General features: G+C 45.8%; 1 protein-coding gene across 3 annotated transcripts; it reads right to left on the bottom strand.

Moving 5' to 3' along the window:
* Window positions 1-398: 398 nt before the first annotated feature.
* Window positions 399-21501, bottom strand: LOC132076879 (cryptochrome DASH-like). 3 transcript variants are annotated; one of them, XM_059478271.1, is made up of 14 exons: window positions 21408-21501; window positions 21123-21322; window positions 19973-20066; window positions 19558-19688; window positions 18443-18591; window positions 17436-17524; window positions 14987-15060; window positions 13282-13371; window positions 10536-10615; window positions 8780-8839; window positions 7610-7767; window positions 4702-4821; window positions 3208-3384; window positions 399-1766 (listed from the first exon to the last, which is right to left on the bottom strand). In XM_059478271.1, the coding sequence occupies exons 1-14, from the start codon at window positions 21471-21473 to the stop codon at window positions 1668-1670; spliced, it is 1587 nt and encodes a 528-aa protein (XP_059334254.1). In that variant the 5' UTR covers window positions 21474-21501; the 3' UTR covers window positions 399-1667. The 3 variants fall into 3 exon arrangements, with proteins under 3 accessions (XP_059334254.1, XP_059334264.1, XP_059334273.1); XM_059478281.1 differs by having other exon boundaries at window positions 21123-21295; window positions 21408-21475; XM_059478290.1 differs by lacking the exon at window positions 399-1766 and adding an exon at window positions 2540-2721.
* Window positions 21502-22409: the final 908 nt, after the last annotated feature.

The raw sequence follows: 22409 nt of genomic DNA, 5'->3' as shown, positions 1-22409 counted from the left end.
GGTTCGGGGCTCCCTCTCTGCCCTCCCGCCCTCACGGTGCGGGGCCGGACGGGTCGGTATCGGGACCGTGTGGGAGCAGGAGCAGGGCAGTGATGGTTCCCCTGTGCTCCGCACCTCGAGTGCTGTGCCCGGCTCTGGGCTCAAGTCAGGAGGGGCATTCAGGGAGTGGAGAGAGTCCAGAGAAGGAATGGAGCTAGGGAATGGTCTGAAGGACATATCCTATAGAGACTGGCCAAGGGAGCTGGGGGGTGTTTAATGTGGAGAAAATAATGCCATTGGGGATACATTATCACCCTCTAAAAATCCCTCCTCACAGGACATTGTAGGCAGGTTTGGGCTGGCCTCTTCTCCCAGGTAATAAATGACAGGGCAGGATGACAGTCTTAAACTGTGCTGGATAAGTTCAGGCTGGACATCAGGAATATTTTTTTCACAGAAAGGATGATTACATTGGAAGGGGTTTCCCCAGAGAGGTGGTGGAATCACCATCCCTGGAGCTGTTAAGGAAAAAGACTGGATGTGGCAATCAGTTGAGATGGTGATGCTGGGTCACAGGTTGGACTCGATGATCTCAGAGGAGTTTTCCAAAAAACTGATTGTGTGGTTCTCCAGCTGGGCTTTGTCCAAACGTAGTGCCCTGCCCTCTGGAGTGGCCTGGACAGGGATCTGTGCTGTGTGAGACACTTATGCCAGAGAGAACAATGCTGTCACTAAAGCTGTTTCACACTATTCCACCCCAAATCACCTTGGCTACGTTCTTGCCCTCCTGCCCAGGCCCCAAATACAACAAATATAGAATTGTTAATGTGGCCCTGACAGGGCTTATGTTCAAAATCACTTGGTTTTTCTGCTTTTGGCACAACAAAATGTGTGCCAAATGTCTGTTTATTTCTCACCCAGACCTGAACCCATCAACCCAGAGCAATCAGAGATTTTACAGTATTGCAGTTATTCTTTACAGAACAGGCCCAGTGGATCTCTAGTAGCAATAAATCCAGAACCACGTCCCATCTTCGGTGGTCAAAGTGTTCAGATCTGGGCTCCCCTCAGATGACAATGGTCCATGACAGCACAAATATGGCCATCTCCAAATTCCCAAACTCTTCCAGCAAGTACAACATTCTGCATAAAAATAAAATCCTAAAACCGGTTGAGGATCCATTTCAAACTGGTTTTGATGCCAAGTACAAAACACAATTCTTGGCTATGAACTGAACATTTTTCAGCTTCCAGGATGATACCAAACCAACATGCAAGGAAGTTTTCAGGAGGAACACAGTGCTTCTCCAAAATACTGCAGGAGGCACAGTAAAAGAACATCCCCTGCAGTCTCTATCTGTGGAGCTCTGTGGAAATGAGGAAGATAAAATATTCCAGCAGCAAAACTTTTAACTGCACAACGATTGGTGTGTTTAAAACTGTAATAAATTAAAAATAAGCATAAGAAGTTTCAGTTCTGACTGAAAACACCTGCCACATAAACCACTGTAAGGAGAGGTGCTAATACACAACCTCCAAACACCCACACCCAGTGAGTGTCCCTGGGAACACCAGACAGGCAGACCCTGTGTTATTTTACCATGCCAAACCTGTATCTTTAGCTTGTTCAAGGTGATTATCCAGGCACTCTCAGCAGCAAAACCTCCTGCTGAGCACTCCTTCAGCCTTCAGCAAGCATCCTTCTTGCGAGAGAAGTAAAAATCTATCCCTCTGCCCTTGTGCTGTGCTGGTCCCCTCTTGCTGGCCCTGGGATGGGGACTTCCTCCCTGTGGCAAATGACAAGGAACAGTGAGATATTTACTGATGCTGCAGAGTGGATTTGGTCACATCCAGGAGAATGTGCACATGGAACTTCTGCCTCCCAAGTTCACTCAAAAAGGCAGGAAGGCCTGACAGACACTGCTCTAGGCTGGGATTTAGGATACCAGGGTTTCTGGTAAAGTGAGTTGATCAAAATTGAACTTTTGCCTGATGGAGAAGCTTTTTGGCTTTAATTTCATCACTGCCTCAAACTGGTATCTCACTAAGTGCTCCTGCAGAGTCCTTTCTCTCATCCCAGGAGGTCACTAATCCAGGTCCTCCAACAGCATGGGTGAAGCAGAAGGCTTTGCTTCCACAAAACCTCCCACTCCCCACTCATGGCAAAGGAATCTGGCCTAAAAATTTGGTACTGCACCTTGGGATTAAAACCTAAAATGGGGGCATGCTTCATTCTTCACTGACTTGGTGCAATCCCTAAATTTGAGCCTCCACAAAGTATCCTCAATCAGGAGGAGGCAGGGTAGATGCATGGGGGAAAGGCAAAATGCTGAACACTCTTATACACAACCCTTGGTTACATCCATTTCCTTCCATACCCATTTCCTCCAATAACAGCATTCCAGCCAGCAGATAAAAGCCTTGACATGTTGCAGGATCAAGAACTCATTCTGCCCCCATTTTAAAGAGAAGATACACTCAAAAATCAAAGTGCAAGGAGCAGTCCCTATATTTACAGGTCTTGCTGACTCCAGTTTGGATGCACTCAAGCAGGAAGCTGGTTGTTTTTACTTCTACCTCCTGAACAGAAAGGACAGAACAATCCAGAGAAACTGGGTTGTTTCTCTTCTGTTCACCTGTATTGGGGGTGGTCACACCAGTGGAGGTCCTGGAGAAACCCCGTCCCTCTGGTGGGGCTGCCAGGAATGCTCAGAAGGACATGCTGTGGCTAAGCCCTGCTGACTATACAAAGGACAGAGAAGAAGCAAAAATTTACATCACAGAAAAGTGAGGTTGGAAGAGACCTCTAAGATCATCAAGTCCATCCTATGCCCTAACACCTCACCTAGACTGTAGCACCAAGTGCCATGTCCAGTCTTTTTCTAAACACATCCAGAGATGGTGATTCTACCACCTCCCTGGCAAGAGCATCCCACTACTTTATTATTCTTTTGGTGAAAAACTTCTTCCTAATATCCAACCTACACCTTCCCTGATGTAGCTTAAGACTGGGAAGGTGTAGGTTGGATATTAGGAAAAACTTCACCACAGTGGGTAGGACAGAGAGCTAAATAATCCTGGCTGTACAGTCCCGGCTGTGATGCAATGTGAGCTTGCATTAAAAGAACTTTTTTCCCTTTACACCTGAGAAAGAAGAGCAGAAGTCAGAGGCTGATGCAGAGCAGCCCCTGGAGCCTCCCAGCCCATCCCAGCCCTCCCAGTACTCACAGGCCTCTGGTGGATGTGTCGGCTCCACTCTGGGGCTGTCACCACGGGCTGTGGGTAGGTCTCACCCAGAGTTACTCCTGCCTGGGAGAGAGCAGCACTGCTCAGTGCCCAGGGGGTGTGGATGTCTGCTCCCTTTATGCCCTGCAGCTCTGGCACCCACAGCCTGACATAATCCCCCTGCAAACAGAACCAACAGGACAGGATCCATTCAGTGACAATCCCTAAGTGCTTCCCAGCTAGGCTCTTTGTTAATGGGAAAGAGAGCAGCCAGATTTCCAGGCTTAGCCCCATTTGCTAAATCCTCCACCCAGAGTTAGTGCCTAAAGAGACACCTGGATGCTGGAGCTCTTCTCCCATGCTCATGCTGCAGGCACAGGAGGGAGGCAAAGGTGCATTTTCAGCACTGTTCATCTGTCCTGTTTAGGACATCCTGAAATTAAGTCACCCCCAAGAAGTTTCCTGTGACTGAAGGAAAATAGGATGGCTAGCTCAGCTGCACACTCTTGTGCTCCTGAACCTCTCCTATTAACTCTACTGCTGTGTCCTCTACTAGGACCAATTTCTGATTTCTTGTTAAATCCTGCCAGCTACAGTGCCAAAAGACAACAGCACAGCCTGATGTGAAGCTAAGGAATAATGTGGAAACAGGGAATGCACTTGTGAATACTGGCTAAGCACATGGAAAGTATCAGTGCTACAATGCCCAATGGGCAGCAAGAATGGGATGTAGAACTTCATGATATTAGAAGGCTAATTAATTACTTTATTATACTATAACTATATTACACTATATCACACTAACAAGAATTATCACTAACTAACTAAATAGAAAACCAGTGACTCTGCCCAAGAGTCTCAACACACACACGGATACAATTGGTCAACAAATCCAAAACACCATCACCAGAATCCAATCAAGCAATCACCTCAGGTAAACAATCTTCAGAACACATGGGCACAAACACAGGAGCAGCACATGAGATAAGAATTATTTTTAACATTCTTTTCTCCGCCTCTCTCACAGCTTCTCTCAGGAAAATCCTGAGAAAGCTAAATCTCTGCTCAGAGGACATGTGAATACCACAGAAAAGGGAAATTTATCTGCAGTTTCAGAGAGGACAGTCAGAGGAGTCACAGGTTTAATCTACTCTTCAGCACCTCTCAAGGAATGGTTCTCTCAGGTAACTCCTGAGTTCTCCAAAAAGCTGCTCTGTGCTCAGGGAAGTTTCTGTGTGATGTTCTGATGAAATGTGGCTGTGACTTGGAAGAAATAGTGATGAAACACTTAACACACTGACCAGGGAGGGTGTGGGGATATCCCTGGAGTTGTTAAATTACATTGTCCTGTACAAACCAAGGAACCCGCCCAACTGCTGGCCAGGAGACACAAGAACTGGTTTTGCATCCACACAGCACATTGATCTCCTCTGCTCCCTAAAACACCACATGTCCTTGCCTGCCCTCACCCCTGCAAAGCAGCCACCCAAGACTCACATTCCCATCGTAATCCAGGCCTTGTTTGATCATGTTAAACTTCCTGTTCTCCCGTGGGTCGTTGCCAATGCCAGCGCTGTATAACCAGTTGCCATAATTGCTGCAAACATCATAATCCACCTTGAGAACAGAGGGAGAAAACTGTCAGAAGAGCTGGGCTGGCCCTTGGTCAATCTTCTCATCCATTCTTTAGCTCAGGGGGAAAATTCCTTGCATGGGATTCACTCCAGCCAGACTGGGGTGGTCAGAGCTCCCCCATGCTGGTACAGGCATCTGGCTCAGGAAAGGACCTGCATGACTGCTTTTTAGCCTAGGATCAGCTTCCCAGACTAATTCAGATCATGATCCTTAGGTCAGAAAACAGATAAAAGTCCAACCAGAGTCATTCCCAGTTTACTTCCTTTTAAAGGAAAATCTTTCTCTTTCTGCCACAATTTGGCAGACTTCACAAGTAGCCACAGCATTTGAATGCTCATATTCCAAAATAAAGTATTCAAATATGAGAGAAAATTCTTTCTGACCAGTTACCCAGACACCACACATTGCCAAATCATCTCTGCTGATCCTACTAGGCAGTTTGGAGAGAAGTCCAACTCAGACTGTGCAGACAAACCACACAGTTTATATGAGGATGCAAACAATACAAACACTGCAGTTTTCTCCCATTGTCAAGTTATTCCTTCTCTAAACAAATAAAAACTCTCAAGGATGCTTATATAAAATGGATCAGGGCTTTTGAAACAAGCACAACTGAGAGCAGAAGATGATCCTATCTGAGTGCTCTTCAGCTGGGCAGGGTGGCTTAAATCCAACACCAGAAGTTTTCCAGTTGTAGGACAATCCAAACCCTGCTCAGGAGGGGAGTGGAAGTGATAGCAAGGAGGGTTTGGGATCTCTGAGCATTCCTAGGGGTGTCTGTACTGCAAAAGCACTGTGACAAAAAGAGCTGGTTCAGTGCTGTTCTCTTCTCTCTTCACTGCAGCCACAGCAGTAACCAGTCCACAGAGAGATGTTTCCAAGATCTCAGCCTCTCCTTGGAGTGAGGAGCTCAATGCTCCAGGATGGCAGAAGGCTCAGGGAATGGGCTCTGTCAAGCTGCCCTTTCTCTGCAGAGCTGGGGTCAGGGTGAGCAGCCAGCTCTGCTCCCTGTGCACCAGGCTTCCCCTTCCCAACTCACTTCCTCCAGCTGGTGAGATAAGGAGGGAAGAAAGATGCCATTGGAGGCCTGATTGTGTGATTAACATGCAGGAAAGCCTGTGTGGGAGGTGAGGGCAAATCCAAGGGGGACTGGAGGAGGCAGGCTCATTTCCCCCTCAGCCTTGCCCCTTCCTGGCATTCTCTTCTGTTTGTTTCTCTGCCTTTCCTTGGGGCCTGACCCTGGGAATGAAATCAATGAAGTCAGAGCTGAGATATTCTCAGTTCAGGACATCAGTGGTCTCTGGCCTTTCCCCTGGCTCCAGCAGGCTGCAGAGAGCTCATGCCTCAGTTTCCCTGCCTGTCTGGTGTGGATAGTACACACAAACACTTGGTGGGCCTTTGCTGGCAGTATTAGAGATGAAACAGGCATTGCTTTCCTTTTTTTAGAGGCAAGTGAGACCAGTTCAGTTCTGTACTGCCTCTACCTTCTACAGGCATGTGTTCCCCACCAAGCTGACGTCTCCTGTGTGCTGCTCTGGGGATGCCACCCAGATGGAACCAAAGGGCACAAGGATCAGCCTGTGCCACACCAACCCACAGTGGCCATCAGCACCTGGGGCTTCCCTTGGTGAAAGGGTCAGTGCAGTGTGATATATTCTGCTTCAGCAAGGCTGAGATTCATGTCCTTAAGAATAAATGTAGATAACACAGGCAGCATCTTTCTTGTGTGAGCCCTTCCAGGTCTTCCTCACTTGTGGAATAGGACACACTTGTGGAAGACTCTTGCTCTTGTCTGGAAAAGCATCACTGCATGGAGCTCCCCAAACCCCTTTCTGGAGGATCCTGAAGTCCTGCACTGTGTTGTTGTCCAAGCCCACTGCTACTCACAGCACTGGTATGGGAGAGCACCCAGATTTTCCTCCTGCAGCCAAAGGCATGTCAGATCCCAGCTCCAAGGAAGTTTAAAAAAAAAATACATTCACAAAAAAATCTCTTTTAACTGCAGATATTGGCAAGGCAACTGGGCTTTCTCTGCCCATCCAGCACTCCAAGTGAGTGGGAAGTTTTCTGATTGCCAGTCACCTCCTGTATCCCACAGATAAGACCTTTAATGTGAGCCTGATGTGAATATTTGGCCTTTTTCAGTCAGTACCATGAGAATCCATGGGGACTGGGGTCAGAAAAGTGACCCAGCTATTTAACTGAGCTCACACAGCTGCTGAAGGATATATGAGAGGAACTGGTGCTCCAGTTGGCAGGGAGGCCTGCAACAGCCCAGAATGAAGAAGGATGCCTCCAGCCAGGGTGGAGCTCAGTGGAAGCTGATCCAGCCATTGTCCCTGCTTGCCTGTGCTTGTCTAGCTGGCTCCGAGTCCACAGCCACCAATGCACAGACACTGTGCCAGCACACACTGCTTTCCATGTTCTATTTCTGGGCTGCCCTCCTCCCCAGCCTCTGGGCTGAGCAAATCAGAGCATTGTCAGCATAATTCAGGTTTGAAAGTTTTTGTCAAGTGCAACAGATCTCTGGCTAAAACCCTGCACAGGGGATCAAAGCTTACTGCAAACTTCCTAGCTGCATTTTTGTTGGTGGCAGCTCCAGTGTGGCAAAATTCCTTTTACTTAGGTGAGCTTTGGGAAGCTCACACCCTGCAAAAAGTATCTACAGAGTCTCGTATCAGCCTGAAAATTATTCATCACCTTTCTTATAAATCAGGGCTGTCCTCCTGCCTGCCATTAAACTCCAGGCTCACAAAGGGCTCAATCTTACCAGCAGGGATTCAAACCATTCTGCCCCCATCCTCCAGTCCAGCCCCAGGTCCTTGGTGAGGAAGCTGGCGACGTTCTGCCGCCCTCTGTTCGACATGAAGCCCGTGGCACTCAGCTCCCTCATGTTGGCATCCACAAAAGGAACCCCAGTTCTGCCCTCTGCAGAGACAAAACACAGCACTGGGCTATCAGGATGCTTTTGGGCACTCAAAAACCAGCCTGTGCTCATGTTTCACAGCCATTTCCACAACAGTGCCAGGGCACAGCAGCAGGGAGAGATTTCAGTGTGGTTTAATTGGAGTGCAGCCACTAAGATGCACTGGAAGTTAAATTAGTACTGAAAATTAATCTGGGGAGTTAAGTTTTGGCAAGAAGAAAAAAGAAAAGTACAGAAAAATCTCAGACTGGAAAAGCAATCAGGTGGGTTGCAGGGAATTTTGCAGAGTAAAATAAATATGCAGACAATAGTGAGATGGGCCAAGAACAGAAAGATTCTTGACAGGTGACTTACAGAGGGATGTACTGGACAAATCCCCCAGGGTTAGTACCTGAAAAGCAGAGTTTGTCTGTTGTTAAGGAAAAGATTTACTGTGCCTGGGTGATTTATTTTATCCTGTGTGCAAATGGGTACATATGGCACTAACATGAGAAAAGATACAGAGGTGTGTACTGCACTGGTTCTAATACTTTAATCTGTTTGTCCCTCCAAGTCTTGAGATATTATGCCTGCTATTCATGTTACAGCAACAAAGTTGTAACAGCTCAAGAAAAAACTGTGGGATTACAAAACATGACTTAGATTTAGTGTAAATCTGTTTTAACCTTGTAACCAAAAGCAAACAGAACCAAACACAGCAGGCATGGCAAGCCAATATTGATAAGAAGGGCTGGTCAGCCTCTGTGTGACTAAACAGAAGGGACCAGGAGGTCACAAACACTCTCTCCTGGGCAGCAAAATCTACCTGCAGTGCACCTCACAAAGCAGGGTCACCCTGTGGGCTGATCAGTGTCAGTCTGGGAAGGGAGGCCACACACATTCATACCCTGGTGATGCCAGTTTAAATGCCAGCCCTGGCCATGCTGGCAGCACCCTACGGAGACCTGATCTGTGAGCCCCAACAGACAGCTGGAGAACAAAACACAGCCAGCCAAACCTGAGGTTCCTACTGACCTTTCCAACAGCTGAAGAGCTGAAGGTCCTTTTTCCAGGGGATCTCTTTACTTTGAAGCCCTGTGGAGGAAAATAATGACCTGCTGATGAAGAAATACTGACACAGGCAGCTACTCAGACCACAACACAGCCAGGGGAGCTTGGTTGACACAAGGAGTGAGGGTGAAGCCTCTCAGTGCCATCACAAACAAACCTTCTGCACAGGTTTAGAGATGATCCGTTCCTCCTCTCCAGTGTTACAAAGGGGTGTCTTTTGCACACAGAGGGTGCTCAAGGCCTATTAGATATTGTTTATTTGTTTTGCTGATGTTTGCTTTTCTTTCCTTTTTTAATTAAAAGTGACTCAGACCTCACAAGTGGAGATGTGCTCTGGCCCATGCTGTTATTTTCTTTTTCAGCTTTACTCCAGGACAAAGTTTACGTGAAATCTATTTCTGTAGCAGGTACTACACCCAGAATTACCTGGCAGAAGCCTCAGGTAACACTTTGCCCCTGCAAACGGGATAGGAGAAGATGAGAGGAATGATTTCATGTTTGCAGGATGCAGTGGCAATTACAGCCTTCTGTGCAATGCAGCAGAGGCAGCAGGGACAACTCAGTTCTAGCTACAAACATTCCAGATCAGGCCTCCACTGGCACCCAGTGCTATCAGAACAGCCACACAGGCCTGGCAGATGTGACACAGATGCTGAGGGAGATGTGACCCTCTGGATGCCAGGCAGGCTGCCCTGGAGCATCTAAGCCAGGGCTGCATGCCCTGCAGAGCAGCTCCCCCAGCACAGGCATCACCTGCAGGGTCTCCTGACACAGGGACTGGGTATTTGTTGTGTACTGAGTGCTCAGATCCCATTTCACAGGCACACTCCTGTCACTGGGGCTGGAGCCAGATCTCATTCTGATTCCTACGTAGTTCAGTATCTGGTTTCTTGGGATTCACCCTGCTGGGTCAGTTCCTGCTCTGTCCTAGGTCCTCTGGAGAACTCAGGCAAGCCTGAAGCCTGGATTCTGCTGAAAGGTGGAATGTGTCTGGAAACAGCATCTTCATTCTCCTTGTGCTGCTGTTTCCCACAAATAATACTAAAAAATAATACTAGAAAATAATACTGTCAATAACACTCCCTGCACCTAATCAGATTTGAGGATCAGTGTCCAGCACTGTGGTGCTGAGGCATTTCTGTGCTAACAGAGAGCTCCCAGCAGCATCCCAGGGTGGTGACACAAGCACCACGAGAAGAACATTTGTACAACTCAATGCCAACAGCTATTGTATTTGTTGGGAATGCCCCAACAAAGGGAGGAATGATGAATCTGACTCCATGTGCTCAGAAGGCTAATTTATTATTCTATAATACTATATTATATTAAAGAATACTATACTAACTATACTAAAGAATACAGAAAGGATACTTACTAAATGCTATAAAGATAATAATGAAAACTCGTGACTCTTTCTAGAGTCTTGACACAGTTTGGCCCTGATTGACCAAAGAGTGAAAACAACTCACAGCAGAATCCAATGAAACAATCACCTGTGGGTAAACAATCTCCAAACACATTCCACATGAGCAAAACACAGGAGAAGCAAATGAGATAAGAATTGTTTTCCTTTTCTCTGAGGCTTCTCAGCTTCCCAGGAGAAAAATCCTGTGTGAAGGGTTTTTTTCAGAAAATGTGAATGCTACAAACAGCCTCTTCTCTTACTTTCCCTGTTGTAAGAGAGGACCTGACCCTCCTAAATGTGGTGATCCATACACACCTCTTAATGAGAAAATCCTTCTGCCATACTTCAGGGCCACAAACCGAAAGTAATCCCTCCACAGCAGTTCAAACAGGACCCTGAAACACAAAACCATCTCAGTATTTCACTGTGGCTCAGATATGATAACTGAACAAAGATTTTGCTTCCATACAACCCACCATTAACACTGTGGAGTTTATTCACAACAAGGTTATTGTAACAGGATATCCCCTGTGGCAGGGAGAAACGATGAGGAGGACTCCATTGATATCAGAAGGCTGATTAATTACTTTATTATACTATATTATATATCTATATATATACTTATATATATATAGTATATATATAGTGTATATATACTATATACATACTTTTAATATATTTTTATATATAATATCTATAAAAATATATACTTTATATATGTAGTATGTATATATACAATATATATAGTATATGTATATATACTACATACAATATATATATACTTTATTATACTATATTCTATATATATTTTATTCTATACTGTATTACACTATATTACATTACATCTAAACTGAATCTGCCAAGCACTCCACTCTGCACACACTGCACAGAATCTCGTGACTGTCACTGACAGTCCCAACACACACACACACACACACCTGGCCCTGATAGGCAAGGAACAAAACACCATCACTCTGGGTAAACAATCTCCACATTGCATTCTACTTTGGCACAAACACGGGCACAGCAAATGATAAGAATTGTTTTTCCTTTCCCTGAGGTTCAGAGAATGTGAAACCCAGAAATATTCTTGGGAAGAATTGTGCCTTGCTTTTCTCTGTGAAGAGAAATGTGGTGACACGAGGGATTTCAGGGATCTTCCCTGTGACAGCAGTTCTCTCCCCAAGCCTGTTTGCCTGGATTACAGGGAAAGCAAACTCTGCATGAATCACTTGGGAAGCTTTCCTTAGCTCATGTGCAGGAGCAGTTTCAGGAAACATGTTCCTCCTCCATCCCTGCTGGGGTGTAATTCTCCCCAGAGCAGGGCGAGGGCCTGACTGAGCTTCACACTTCCGCAGGAATGAGCACATCAGCACATTCCTGAGAGCTTTGTGTTGATTTATTTGTGTTGATTTAAGCAATTACCTTGGCAAAGGACTCTAAGACACCTTTCAAAACTGGTTTACAGTGCTCCAGCCCATTAGATCAGGTGCTAGGCCCATAGAAAAAAAGGACAGTTTTATATAACATCTTTTATATAAAAAGAGCTTCTTATAAAATGATGGCACATCAACCTCAGAAACCTGCTTCAACTCTATGCCATATGGGAAGCTCTCTGCTCAGCTGATTTTTAGGCTGACAAGATCCTTCTGGATGATCTGGTTACAGAACAGAATCACAGAATTAGGGAATCAAGGTGGAAAAGACCTCTGAGACCATCCAGGCCCAGCTCTGACCAAACACCACAGTGTCAACCAGACCATGGCACCAAGTCCGGTCTTTCCTTAAATACCTTCAGGGACAGTGACTCCACCACCCTCCAGGGAAATCCACTCCCATGTCTAATCATCCTTTCAGACAAGAAAGTCTTCGTAATGTCCAACATGAACAGGACACTGTCCAAATCCTAAATAACAGTGTCATAACACTGAGGTTCAATGTGCAGCCACCATGACCTGTACTTCATTGTACAATTGACTTCCTGGGAGCTTGACAACTTCATTTTTATAATTACTGAACACTTTAAAATGCTAAAATCACCATGGCATGCCAGCTGCCAGCAGGCTGGCTGACTGTAAGATGGAAAACAGGAGTATTTTCATTTCTTGAAATCTTTCCTCTCTTAACTGTCTTTGAAGTAAAAAAAACCCCAAACATACACTTCATGGGTGTTGATATTTTATCTGTAATTTGAATTTTAATGAAACTGAGCATTTTGGCCAGAATGGCTGGCAGCGTTCTGCCTGCTCCTCACCAAACACTGTGCTGTTTGACATGTTGCAAATGTCACAAACCAAAATGAATATTTAGTTTTAGAGTTTGCACAGACGTTATGGTTTGGGATTTTTCCCATCCAGGTCTAGTGTCAGGCCAGGCTCTACCTGTTTCTACCATGACCCTGTTTCTCTATCAGAGCTCCAGGTTCTGATTCACAGTGTCTGGGCAGAGCTGAACAAGTTCAAGGCCAGCCCAGGGATGGATGAACTGAGAGGTGAGGAAGAGCATGGGTCACAAGATGGGATGCATTAAACCCAGATCCCAGTGCCCTCTTCCCCTCTGTTCTGATGTGGTGGTCATGGCCAGGTAGCTGAGCAAACACAGAGCCACTTGCTGGACTTGTGGCCATGGGACCTTCAAACACCATGAGATTTACACAAATTACAGTCACTGAGACTTTTGGGCTCATTTCCTCACTCTGAGAAACCCTTTGGCTTTTATTTGTAAATATTCCTCCTTCTCATTTAGCCCATAAGAACACAGAGATGGATGGTGCTGATTTGCTGAGATTGTGTTCAAAAATCATGAACCAAGATTTCCCAGCAATAATAATGACAACTGGCATTCATAATCTTTACTTACAAAATGCCTAAAGCCCCTGGGTGTCAAAGACAGACTAATAAATCTGTACTGAAAGAGAACTACAGTGCAACCCAGAGGAACCAGCCAGCAGGCAGAGGAAAAACAAACATTAATTACAGAGTTAACAAATCACTATTCTGTGCATGAAATACCAGGTTCCTTTTCAGAGAAAACGAGCCATGCTGATGGTGCAAAGACATACCAGTATGTGCTCTGATTTGCTGTTCTCTCTGTCTCATACTTCTGGATCTGCTCATAGATGTATCGAGGTGAGATGCAGCCCAGTGCCAGCCTGAAAGCAGAGGAATGATGTCCTGAATGCCACACAGCACTGACAGCTTGCTGTCAGCTCAGAGGGAGCAGAGGGGCAGTTTTGTCTCTAGAGTTGTGGTCTAAAAACTTTTTTCAGCTTGCAGTGCTGCCCCTGACTTCCTAAATGGCTTTAGTTAAGTTGTAACCTCTCTGCAACTCTTCAAGAGAGAGAATTCCCTTCCAAGAATTAAGATCCTCTCCTTCCTGGAGTATGACTCTTACAGGAGTCTCCAAGCTATGGAGATAAATCATTTCAAGCTATGGAGATAAATCACTTTGCTCAAGTTTGATGAGTTTTGCCTAAATGATTTAACAAACCCAATGACACACCCAGAAAAGAATCTCAAATGTCATCCTCTGCATCACATGTTCTACCTGCCCTTTTGCCACAAAGCCCCTGATCCTATGCCCAGGGCTCCTTTTCCTGCAGAACCTCAGTGGCTCATTTGAGCAACCACACAAGGTTAAGTGACTGCTGAAAATCTGAGCCCTGGCAGGAAAACTAGGGAATAAAAGTCTGCTCTGCCATTTCAACCCCCTGGGCCATTCCATTTGTTCCAAATCAGTGCTGTTGCAAGACAGGAAAGAACTTGCAGACTCCAGCCCCATCATACAGGGTGATCAAGAACAGATTTTACCTTGCTTTTCCTAGAAATGCATTTTACTGCCATTTCCACCACAGCTTGTGGAAACACTGGATGTTCTAATGAATTGTGGAAAACAGAAAGAAAGACTTTGAGGAGTTTTCCTTTAATTGTTGATCAGCTCTAAAGGCCAGCATGACATGGGAATGACTGGCTGCAAGCTGAACTGCTCTGATTTTGATTATGTGACAGAGGAACATTTTGGGGCAGGCAGATCAGAACTGTTTGCTCTGAGCAAATGGCCCGCTTGGAAAAACTCAAGTGGAGGCCACAAATAACAAACTTCCACAGAGCCAACAGTCCTGGGATCCCGAAGTGCCACCAGATGGAGCCATCCACTGCAACCATCACAGCACAAAGCTCAGAAACGAAATCCCAACCTGTAACAGCCTCTGAAATTTGGTTCTCATTGCATTCTGTGGGGAGAATCCAGATGCTCTCACTTTAGGCTGAACTGGGCTCTGTTGCTGCTTCAATTCCAGTCTGGAATTAACTCTGTCTCTTCCAGCACCAGGGACTAAAGCCCCTAATTAAAAATCAAAATATTTACCCACACAAAAGATTCTTTCCAGCAGGAATAACCAGAAGTGTCTCTTCACCTTGCAGAATGGCAGTGAGGTGGGGTGACCTGCCCCAAACTATTCAGGAAATTAGGATTAGGTTGAAACTGTGCTGCCTCCCTGCCTTTCCCTTCCCACACAAAGCAGCACAAAGCCAAAGGCAAATGCTGAGTCCCTCCTGCTCCCTGTCCCCTATGTGCTCCCAGCACAGTTCTGCCTCACTGCAGCAGTTCCAGGGAAGTGCAGCCTCAGAGCTGCTCTACCACCATAAAAAGGGCCAAAAGAACCACACCTAGACCCCTACCCATGCCCAGCAGCACTCAGCAGACAGGTAACACCTGTTTGGGATGGAAACAGAAAAGGATTTCCCAGTCTCAACAAAAATCTTTACCATGGTGCAAATTTCGTGGAGTAATCCATCCCCACCAGCCCATTCCGAGTCTCCTTGTAAGAAGCAACCAGATTCTGTGAGAGCAAAAGAACAAAAGGTTTCAATACTTTACAAGCAACCTGCTAAATGTTCTTTCCTTCTGCAGCCAGAGCAATCTGGCAGGGCTGGGCTCCCTCTCACGGCTGCCTGCAAGGATTGCACCGCTGCCAATTCCTGCCCCCAGCACACAGGCAGGAATCAGGGCAGCAGTCTTCATTCCAGCTCTGGGGTGTGTCACAAGCTGTGCTCCCTGCTCCAGCCTACAGCACCTTTCTATCCACAAGCACTGTGCACCTGGCTGTGCTGCTCCCTGCCCAGCCCAGCCCCATCTGATTCTGGACCATAAACCCACTGAAAAGCACCAGTGGAACTGGGAGCCTTGTGGCTGCTTGTTTGGGGGTTATAGAACCAGTGGGACTCTTACTCTCACAATAAAAAGGTTTTATTTTCTGTGTTTTCTACCTTATATACTCTTAATAAAGTGTAATTTTAAGTCATTAACTACATTACAACAATGTATTATATTTACTGGTGCAAAACAGTTAGCGTTAATATAATTAGTAAAAGTTTTACAAAAATTTAATAAACCATGTATACACATCTACTTAAACACGTAGTCTAGCTTACAAAAATTTTTATGTATCTTTTCTAATCTAGTCTCATGCTAACAACCTTGTCTTCTTCTTTGCTATAGATACACTCAAAATCATCAATTGTTACTTCTTCTATTAACTCAACTTCACTTACAAACCAACTATGAAACCCCTCCATATGTGACAGCCCCCAGCACTCAGCTGCAGGAACTCTGACCACTGCTGTTTCTGTGCCTCACACATTTACAGCAGGAGGCAGATATTCCATGCTCTGAGCACTCCATGGACCATGCAGAGGACACAGGGAAGACCAACCTCTCCTTGATCACCTTCACTGCACAGGTTACAACTGCTAAAGGGCTGTTGTAGCTCAATATTTGCATTACAAAAAAAGAAGGAACAGGTTTTCCAGCTCTGATTATATAAATGCTTGACCAAGAGCAAAAGCTATGCCCACTTGTACTCATTTTGGTTGGGATGGAGTTAATTTTCTCCATTGCAGCTAATCTAGGGTTGTTTTGGATTTGTGCTGAAAACAGTGCAGAGAGCACACCAATGTTTTCCTTACTGCTGAGCACAGCTCCCACAGCCTCAAGGCCTTTTCTGCTTCTCTCACCACCCCACCCTGAGTAGGCTGGGGGTGCACAAGGATTTGGAAGAGGACACAGCTGGGACAGCCGACCCCAGCTGACCCAAGGGTGTTTTAGACCATATGATGTCATGCTCAGCATATAAAGCTGAAAGTCAGGATGTTTGGAGTGATGCCATTTGTCTTTTCAAAGAACACTGATGGAGCCCTGCTTTCCTGGGGATGGCTGAACACCTGCCCACTGGTGGGAAGAATTAAATGAATCCTCACCTTGCTTTGCCTGTGCACACAGCTTTTGCTTTCCCTATTAAATGGTCTTTAACTCAACATTAAAGTGACCTTCCTCACTTTAATCCTTCTGAATCTCTCCTCCATCTCACTGGCAGGAACTGAGGGAGCAGCTGCTGTAGGGCTGAGCTGCCTTATGGGCTTAAACCAGGACAATGCTCCCCAAAAGCAAAGGAATGCAGGAATTTGGGAAACACAGCTGAAAGGATGCCCTGGGGGCTGTCCCACACCACACTTTTAACCCATCTCGGCTGGAGAGGTGCTCCCTCCTTTATCCAGAAAACTGCTTGGGGTCTGATGCTGTTGGAAATCAGCATATCTACCTTTGAATTCAGACATGGCAAATTCAAGACAGTTCCTCAAACTAGACCAGAAAGAAATTCAAAAACTGTCTGACAAAATGCAGTCAGCAGGAGCTTCACTCCACCAAAGCAAGGAAACAAATGGTAGCTGTCATTATTGGCTGCAAGATTTCAAACCAGACTACAGAAACCTGCTACTATTTATAACTGCAGGCAGAACTTGGGTCAGCTGTTCCTCACCCCAGTTGCAATTCCAGCCCCTCAGGCCACTTTTCACTCCTCCAAACAGAGGAACTACATTGCTGATTATGTGGGACATTAGCATAGAAGGAGCAAATTAAGGTAAAGCAGCTAAAAAATTTCGTCCCCAGTCCCAGAAGTTAATGGAAAAAATACTTCAGAGAGATGGCCAGTAAAGTAGGTTCCTAAGTATTTGGTTACGTTCCCCAGTCCCAGATGACTTCTTTTTTGGTCTAGTTTAGTCTCTCTGAAAAACTGAAATAATGCTAATTCCCTCCTTGGTCAAGTTTTATATGGGAGCTAAGGAAATATTACTAGGAAGTGAAATTGCAGCCTCACCCACTTGCACAGCCATGTGTACAAGGGGGAGGATGTAGGCAAGGAAATGTAAGAGTTACCGTGTCCCAAAAATAATATTGCAGCCTCATCAAAGCCTGGGTCTCTCCTCCACTGCAGGGAAAGGCTGTTCTGGGATCAGTCACAGGATCTGCCACAGAAAACACCAACACCTTGTTACCCCCTGGAAAAGCATCTCAAAGGCAGGGAGCTTAAAATCCAGGGATGTTCAGCAATGGGGATGTCTGCTTAAAGGGCATAAAAGATTGTGTGGTTTTCCTCTAAAATAAGGGTCATATCAAACATATTAAAAATCACTAAGGATGTTTTCTACCCAGCTGCAGGGTAGGAAATTCCCATACAGGGGTTTCACCTGTGTTTGCAGAGTGGGTGAACTGAGGCTTAATGACAGTTTGAAGGGCAACCACTGCCTCTGTGTTTTGGTTTTCAGCAAGAGACATATCACAGAATCACAGAATGGTTTGGGTTGGAAGGGACATTAAAGATCATCTAGATCCAAGCTCCTGCCATGGACACGGACACCTTCCACTGTCCCAGGTTGCTCCAAGCCCTGTTCAGCCTGGCCTTGAACACTTCCAGGGATGGCACATACACAGCTCCTCTGGGTACCCTGTGCCAGGGCCTCACCACCCTCACAGGGAAGAATTTCTTCCTCTCATCTAATCTAAATCTACTCTCTTTTAATTTGAAGACAAATATCTGCCTAACCCTGCAACTAAAGACAGATTCTTCTACAGCACCTCCCAGACTGAAAGGGCCATGATAATCCAATCACCTTTAGGGACTACATTTCATGCATCTCTCAGGCACTAGCTGCCTCTGCATTTTTACAGAAGATTTGTTTTCTGTGACAGAATATAATATGCACTGCAAGATGTTTGGTTTAGGTACCTGATTCAGCCTGGCTGAACATCTGGCAATCTGGAGCAGCAGGAAATTATTCACTTTGTAAACCACATTTTTCAAAACAGACCTAAGCAGGATATTTTTAAAGGACAGAATCTAAGTAAGATTTCATTAGAACAACTTCCAAATTAAGTTTTCTCACCCTTCTGCCCGAAATCCTCCATTGTAGGGATGCTCCCCTCTTGCAGCCCTGGAGCCAGGGGCTTTAGCTGATCCGGCATCCACAGGGTTGGCCGGACCCTGGCCCCGGATTCCAGAGCTTTTCTGAAGTGGGTGTAGACATCAGGCAACCTGCAGAGATGGGAGCAGCCAGGTCACTGCCCTGCACCCCCACTCACCACACACCCCCTCCTCAGGAGCAGGATCAACATTCCAGGCTGTCCTCTCACCTTTGTGATGCCCCTTTGAACACTGCCAGGCACAATAAGGAGATGCCCCCGGGGCTAACAGCCACCAATTTCTTTCTGCTTCTGATGCAAATTGTGCCTTTTCAATTTAAGGTGTGCCCTGGTGGGGAAATCCGTGAGAGCCAGATTTATCTCACCTAACTTCTGAGTAACACAGCTGATGTCAGTGTAAAAATCTACATTCTCCTGGTGCCTCAAAGGAGAAAAACAGGCATTTTCATGGCCTGACTTGTCTGCCCTTATTACATATATTTTCCAGAATACCATGAATCACTCAACTCCATCCACCACACTTCAGGTGACTACTGAGGGAGCAGTAAGAGTACACACACATCAAGGAGGGGTTGGAAGTAAATCATCTCTTAGGTCCCTTCCAAACCAAGCCATTTAATGGTTCTGTAAAGCTGCTTCAGGTGAAGTTTAGATTGGATATTAGGAAAAGTTTCTTCACAGAAAGGGTGGTCAGGCTGGAACAAGCTGTCCAGGGAAGTGGTGGAGTCACTGTCCCTGAAGGATTTAAAAGATGTGCAGATGTGGCATTGAAGGACATGGTTTATTGGTAGGCTTGGCTTAGTTAATGGTTTGATTTTATGATCTTAGAGGTCTTTTCCAGCCCCTTAATGAATGGTCACACATCTTGGCTTTATACATACAGAAGCATAAATCCTACAGGTGCAGAGGACTGAATGTGTTGCTTCCCCATTGTGTGCCTGATCACAACAGCACTGCCCCATAAAAGTAGAAACAGAAGGACTAATAGGTCCTTTCCCTGTGTGACCAGAGGACTGGGAGCCCTCCTGAGTGAGAAACACAAGGGACAGTGGAGGGGTGCTAGCACAGAGCAGCCCACCTGTCAATAGGCCTGAAGGGGAGGTCATCCCGATGATACAGCGTGGAGCCCCAAAACGTCTGAACCTTCACCCCATGCTGCCCACACACCTGGCACAGCCCCTTCTCCACATCCAGCTCCTCCTGAGTGGCCTAGGGAGAACAAAAGAGTGAGGCCAGGGCTGCACAAATGCAGCTCAACATGCACAAACACTCTGGTCTTGCCCTCCTCATGCTTCTGCACATCACCTTCCTCCCTCTGCCCCATCGAGGACTCCCACGCAGGGAATCCCTATCCCAGGAACTACCCAAGGTTAACAACACCACAGCCAAGAAAGGCTCTGAACACACAGGATCTGCATCACCACTCGGTCGTGGAAGAAACCTTCACAGCATGATTTTATCTTTTAACTGTGTCACTGGAGTATTTCCCTTACCTCTTCATGGAAAACCACAGCAGTGACAGAGCCCAGCTGAGTAATCAGATCACAGACCACATCTTCCGGCTTCCCCTTCCTCACAACCAGGGTACTAAAATACAAAATACTGCCCTGAAACAAGTTTGATGTTATTGTTATTTATGTGCACAAGAGGCCATCATGCCAGCCCAGGCAGGCACTTGTGTCCTAGTTTTCTATGGAGCACAAACACTGTGTGGGGGCAGGCAGACAGGATTTGACCAGCCTGCATTTTTTAGGAGCCCCTGAACACAGTTTGTAAGCCTCTGGGGCTTAGTTTGTGTCAAACACATTTCTGCCACTCTGGATGCCTTAGAAAGAATGACTGGGCACAAAGCCAGGCTGTTACCTAAAAGTGAATCTGTTTATCCTCACACACTAAAGAGATTCAAGGGCTGGCTGATCCACCTTGTCCAAGTTTCTCAGAGAGGTTATCCCATCCCTGGAAATATTCAAGGTAAGACTGAACAGGGCTCTGAACCTGATCTGGCTGAAGATCTCATTGCAGGGGGACTAGACTGGATAGCCCTTAAAGTTCCCTTCTGACCCAAACTATTCTATCACTCCATGATCTTTTGCTCTGCAAAGCCAGATATTATCTGGTAGTGGATTCTTCAGGCCCTGGCATCATAAACAAGGATATCTGAGTCTAGAGCCTGGGTTTAGCAGGACAGGACATAAGAAAATGTAACTCTCCAGTCTCAAAGGCCAGGCTCCATGCTGGTCTGTCTCAAGCCAGCTCCCAGGGAAAGCTCTCCAGGGACAAGGAAGGCTCCTGGCCACAGTGGCTGCTGTAACTGCCCACCAAAATTCTGCTGTTTGTGTTTCCCACTGTCAGCACTCTGGGCAAAGCACTCAAGGCTGACACTCATCATCTCAGGGATACCTGAGAAACAAAACCCATGTGGCACAGAGCCAGGATGGCTCTTAGTCCCCTGCAGGTGACCACAGCAGGGGCTACACACGGGACCCTGCTGTATCTAACACAAGGGCTGTGGCTCTCTGAAATATCTCTGAAATCAGCCACCACCTGAGCCCAGAGCACATGATCCGAGTCACAGCACAGGTATGTGTTGAAAAAGAAAAGGAGAATAGAAATGTATTATTTGCACGGTGCTTTCTCAACTACCTTCCTTTTTTCTTGAGTGTTTCCCTTAGATCCTTCACACTTTCCAGCAAAAACCTGAGCCTGTATGGCCCCGTCTTGGGCCAGCTGTAGCAGTGGGTGCCCAGGTAGTGCCGCGGGTCGAAGCAGTAGAGGGGAACCACAAAATCAGCGTTGTGCTGAGCCCAGTGCAGCACCTGGAAACACAGAGCGGGCCGTGAGAGCTGCCGGGGCGGGATGCAGGAGAATCCCTCCCCATCCTGCCCCAAACACCGGCGCTGTCCCTGCCCCAACCCGCGGCGCTCCTACCTGGTTATCGTGGGCGCGCAGGTCGCAGCGCAGCACGCAGATGGCCGTGCCCGCTGTGCCCGACATGTTCCCTCCGTGTGGCCTCTCCCACCTCACCCGGGCCGGCTCCGTGCCCCTCTGCCCGGCCCCTCATCCCGCCCTGCCGGGGAGGAGCCGTCCTGCTCCGATCGCCGTGTCCGCCCCCAGCGCATCCCGAGGGACCGGCACGTCCCGTCCCGCATCCCTGCAGGGCAGCGGCGAGCTCGCTTCCCTCGCTCCCTGTGGCTCAGCACATGTATTTTCACATATATATGAAAATATATATCTGAATATATGTTTTCACATATACATGAAAATATATATTCACATATATGAATATATTATATGAAAATATATATTAATATCTATGATATATATAATATATACGATATATATAATATGTATTATATATATCATATATATGAAATAGACATATATATATGTCTATACATATACTATATAATATCTACTACATACTACATACTATATACTACATAATATATAATACATAATATATAATATATAATATAAATATATAATATAATATAATATATATAATATATATAATATATAATATATAATATATAATATATAATATATAATATATACATATATACATATAATATATACGTATAATATATACGTATCATATATACATATACGTATATGTATACGTATACGTATATGTATATGCCTGCCCTGGCTGGTCACTCTTATTGCTGGATGTTTTGTGGGTTTTTTTAACCTCTTTATCTTTTTAAATCTCTTTATCTGTGAAAAAGCCATGTTATGACTGGCTTTTTGCAAATATTAAAATTAATATTATATGTGGTGAGTTAGAAAGTAATAATGTATTCATTCTCTTAAGTAGTGTATTAATTGTCTTAAGTACTGTGTTAATATTTAACACACTACTTAAGAGAATGAATATAGTATTGCTTGTTACAAAAAATATAACCTATTTTTTTTTGTTATAGAAACATG

This window comes from Ammospiza nelsoni, chromosome 1 (assembly GCF_027579445.1).
Source record: "Ammospiza nelsoni isolate bAmmNel1 chromosome 1, bAmmNel1.pri, whole genome shotgun sequence".
NCBI lineage: Eukaryota > Metazoa > Chordata > Aves > Passeriformes > Passerellidae > Ammospiza > Ammospiza nelsoni.
This window is presented reverse-complemented; position numbering and strand designations above follow the sequence as displayed.

Bases quoted from the DNA above. Each gene is read 5' to 3' on its own strand.
- LOC132076879 (XM_059478271.1), bottom strand. From the start codon at position 21,473: ATGTCGGGCACAGCGGGCACGGCCATCTGCGTGCTGCGCTGCGACCTG. The intron at 7,768-8,779 runs GTCAGTAGGAAC...TTGTCTCTGCAG, and splicing joins GCTCTTCAGCTGTTGGAAAG to AGGGCAGAACTGGGGTTCCT. The intron at 4,822-7,609 runs GTAAGATTGAGC...TCTGTTCTCAAG, and splicing joins AATGGTTTGAATCCCTGCTG to GTGGATTATGATGTTTGCAG.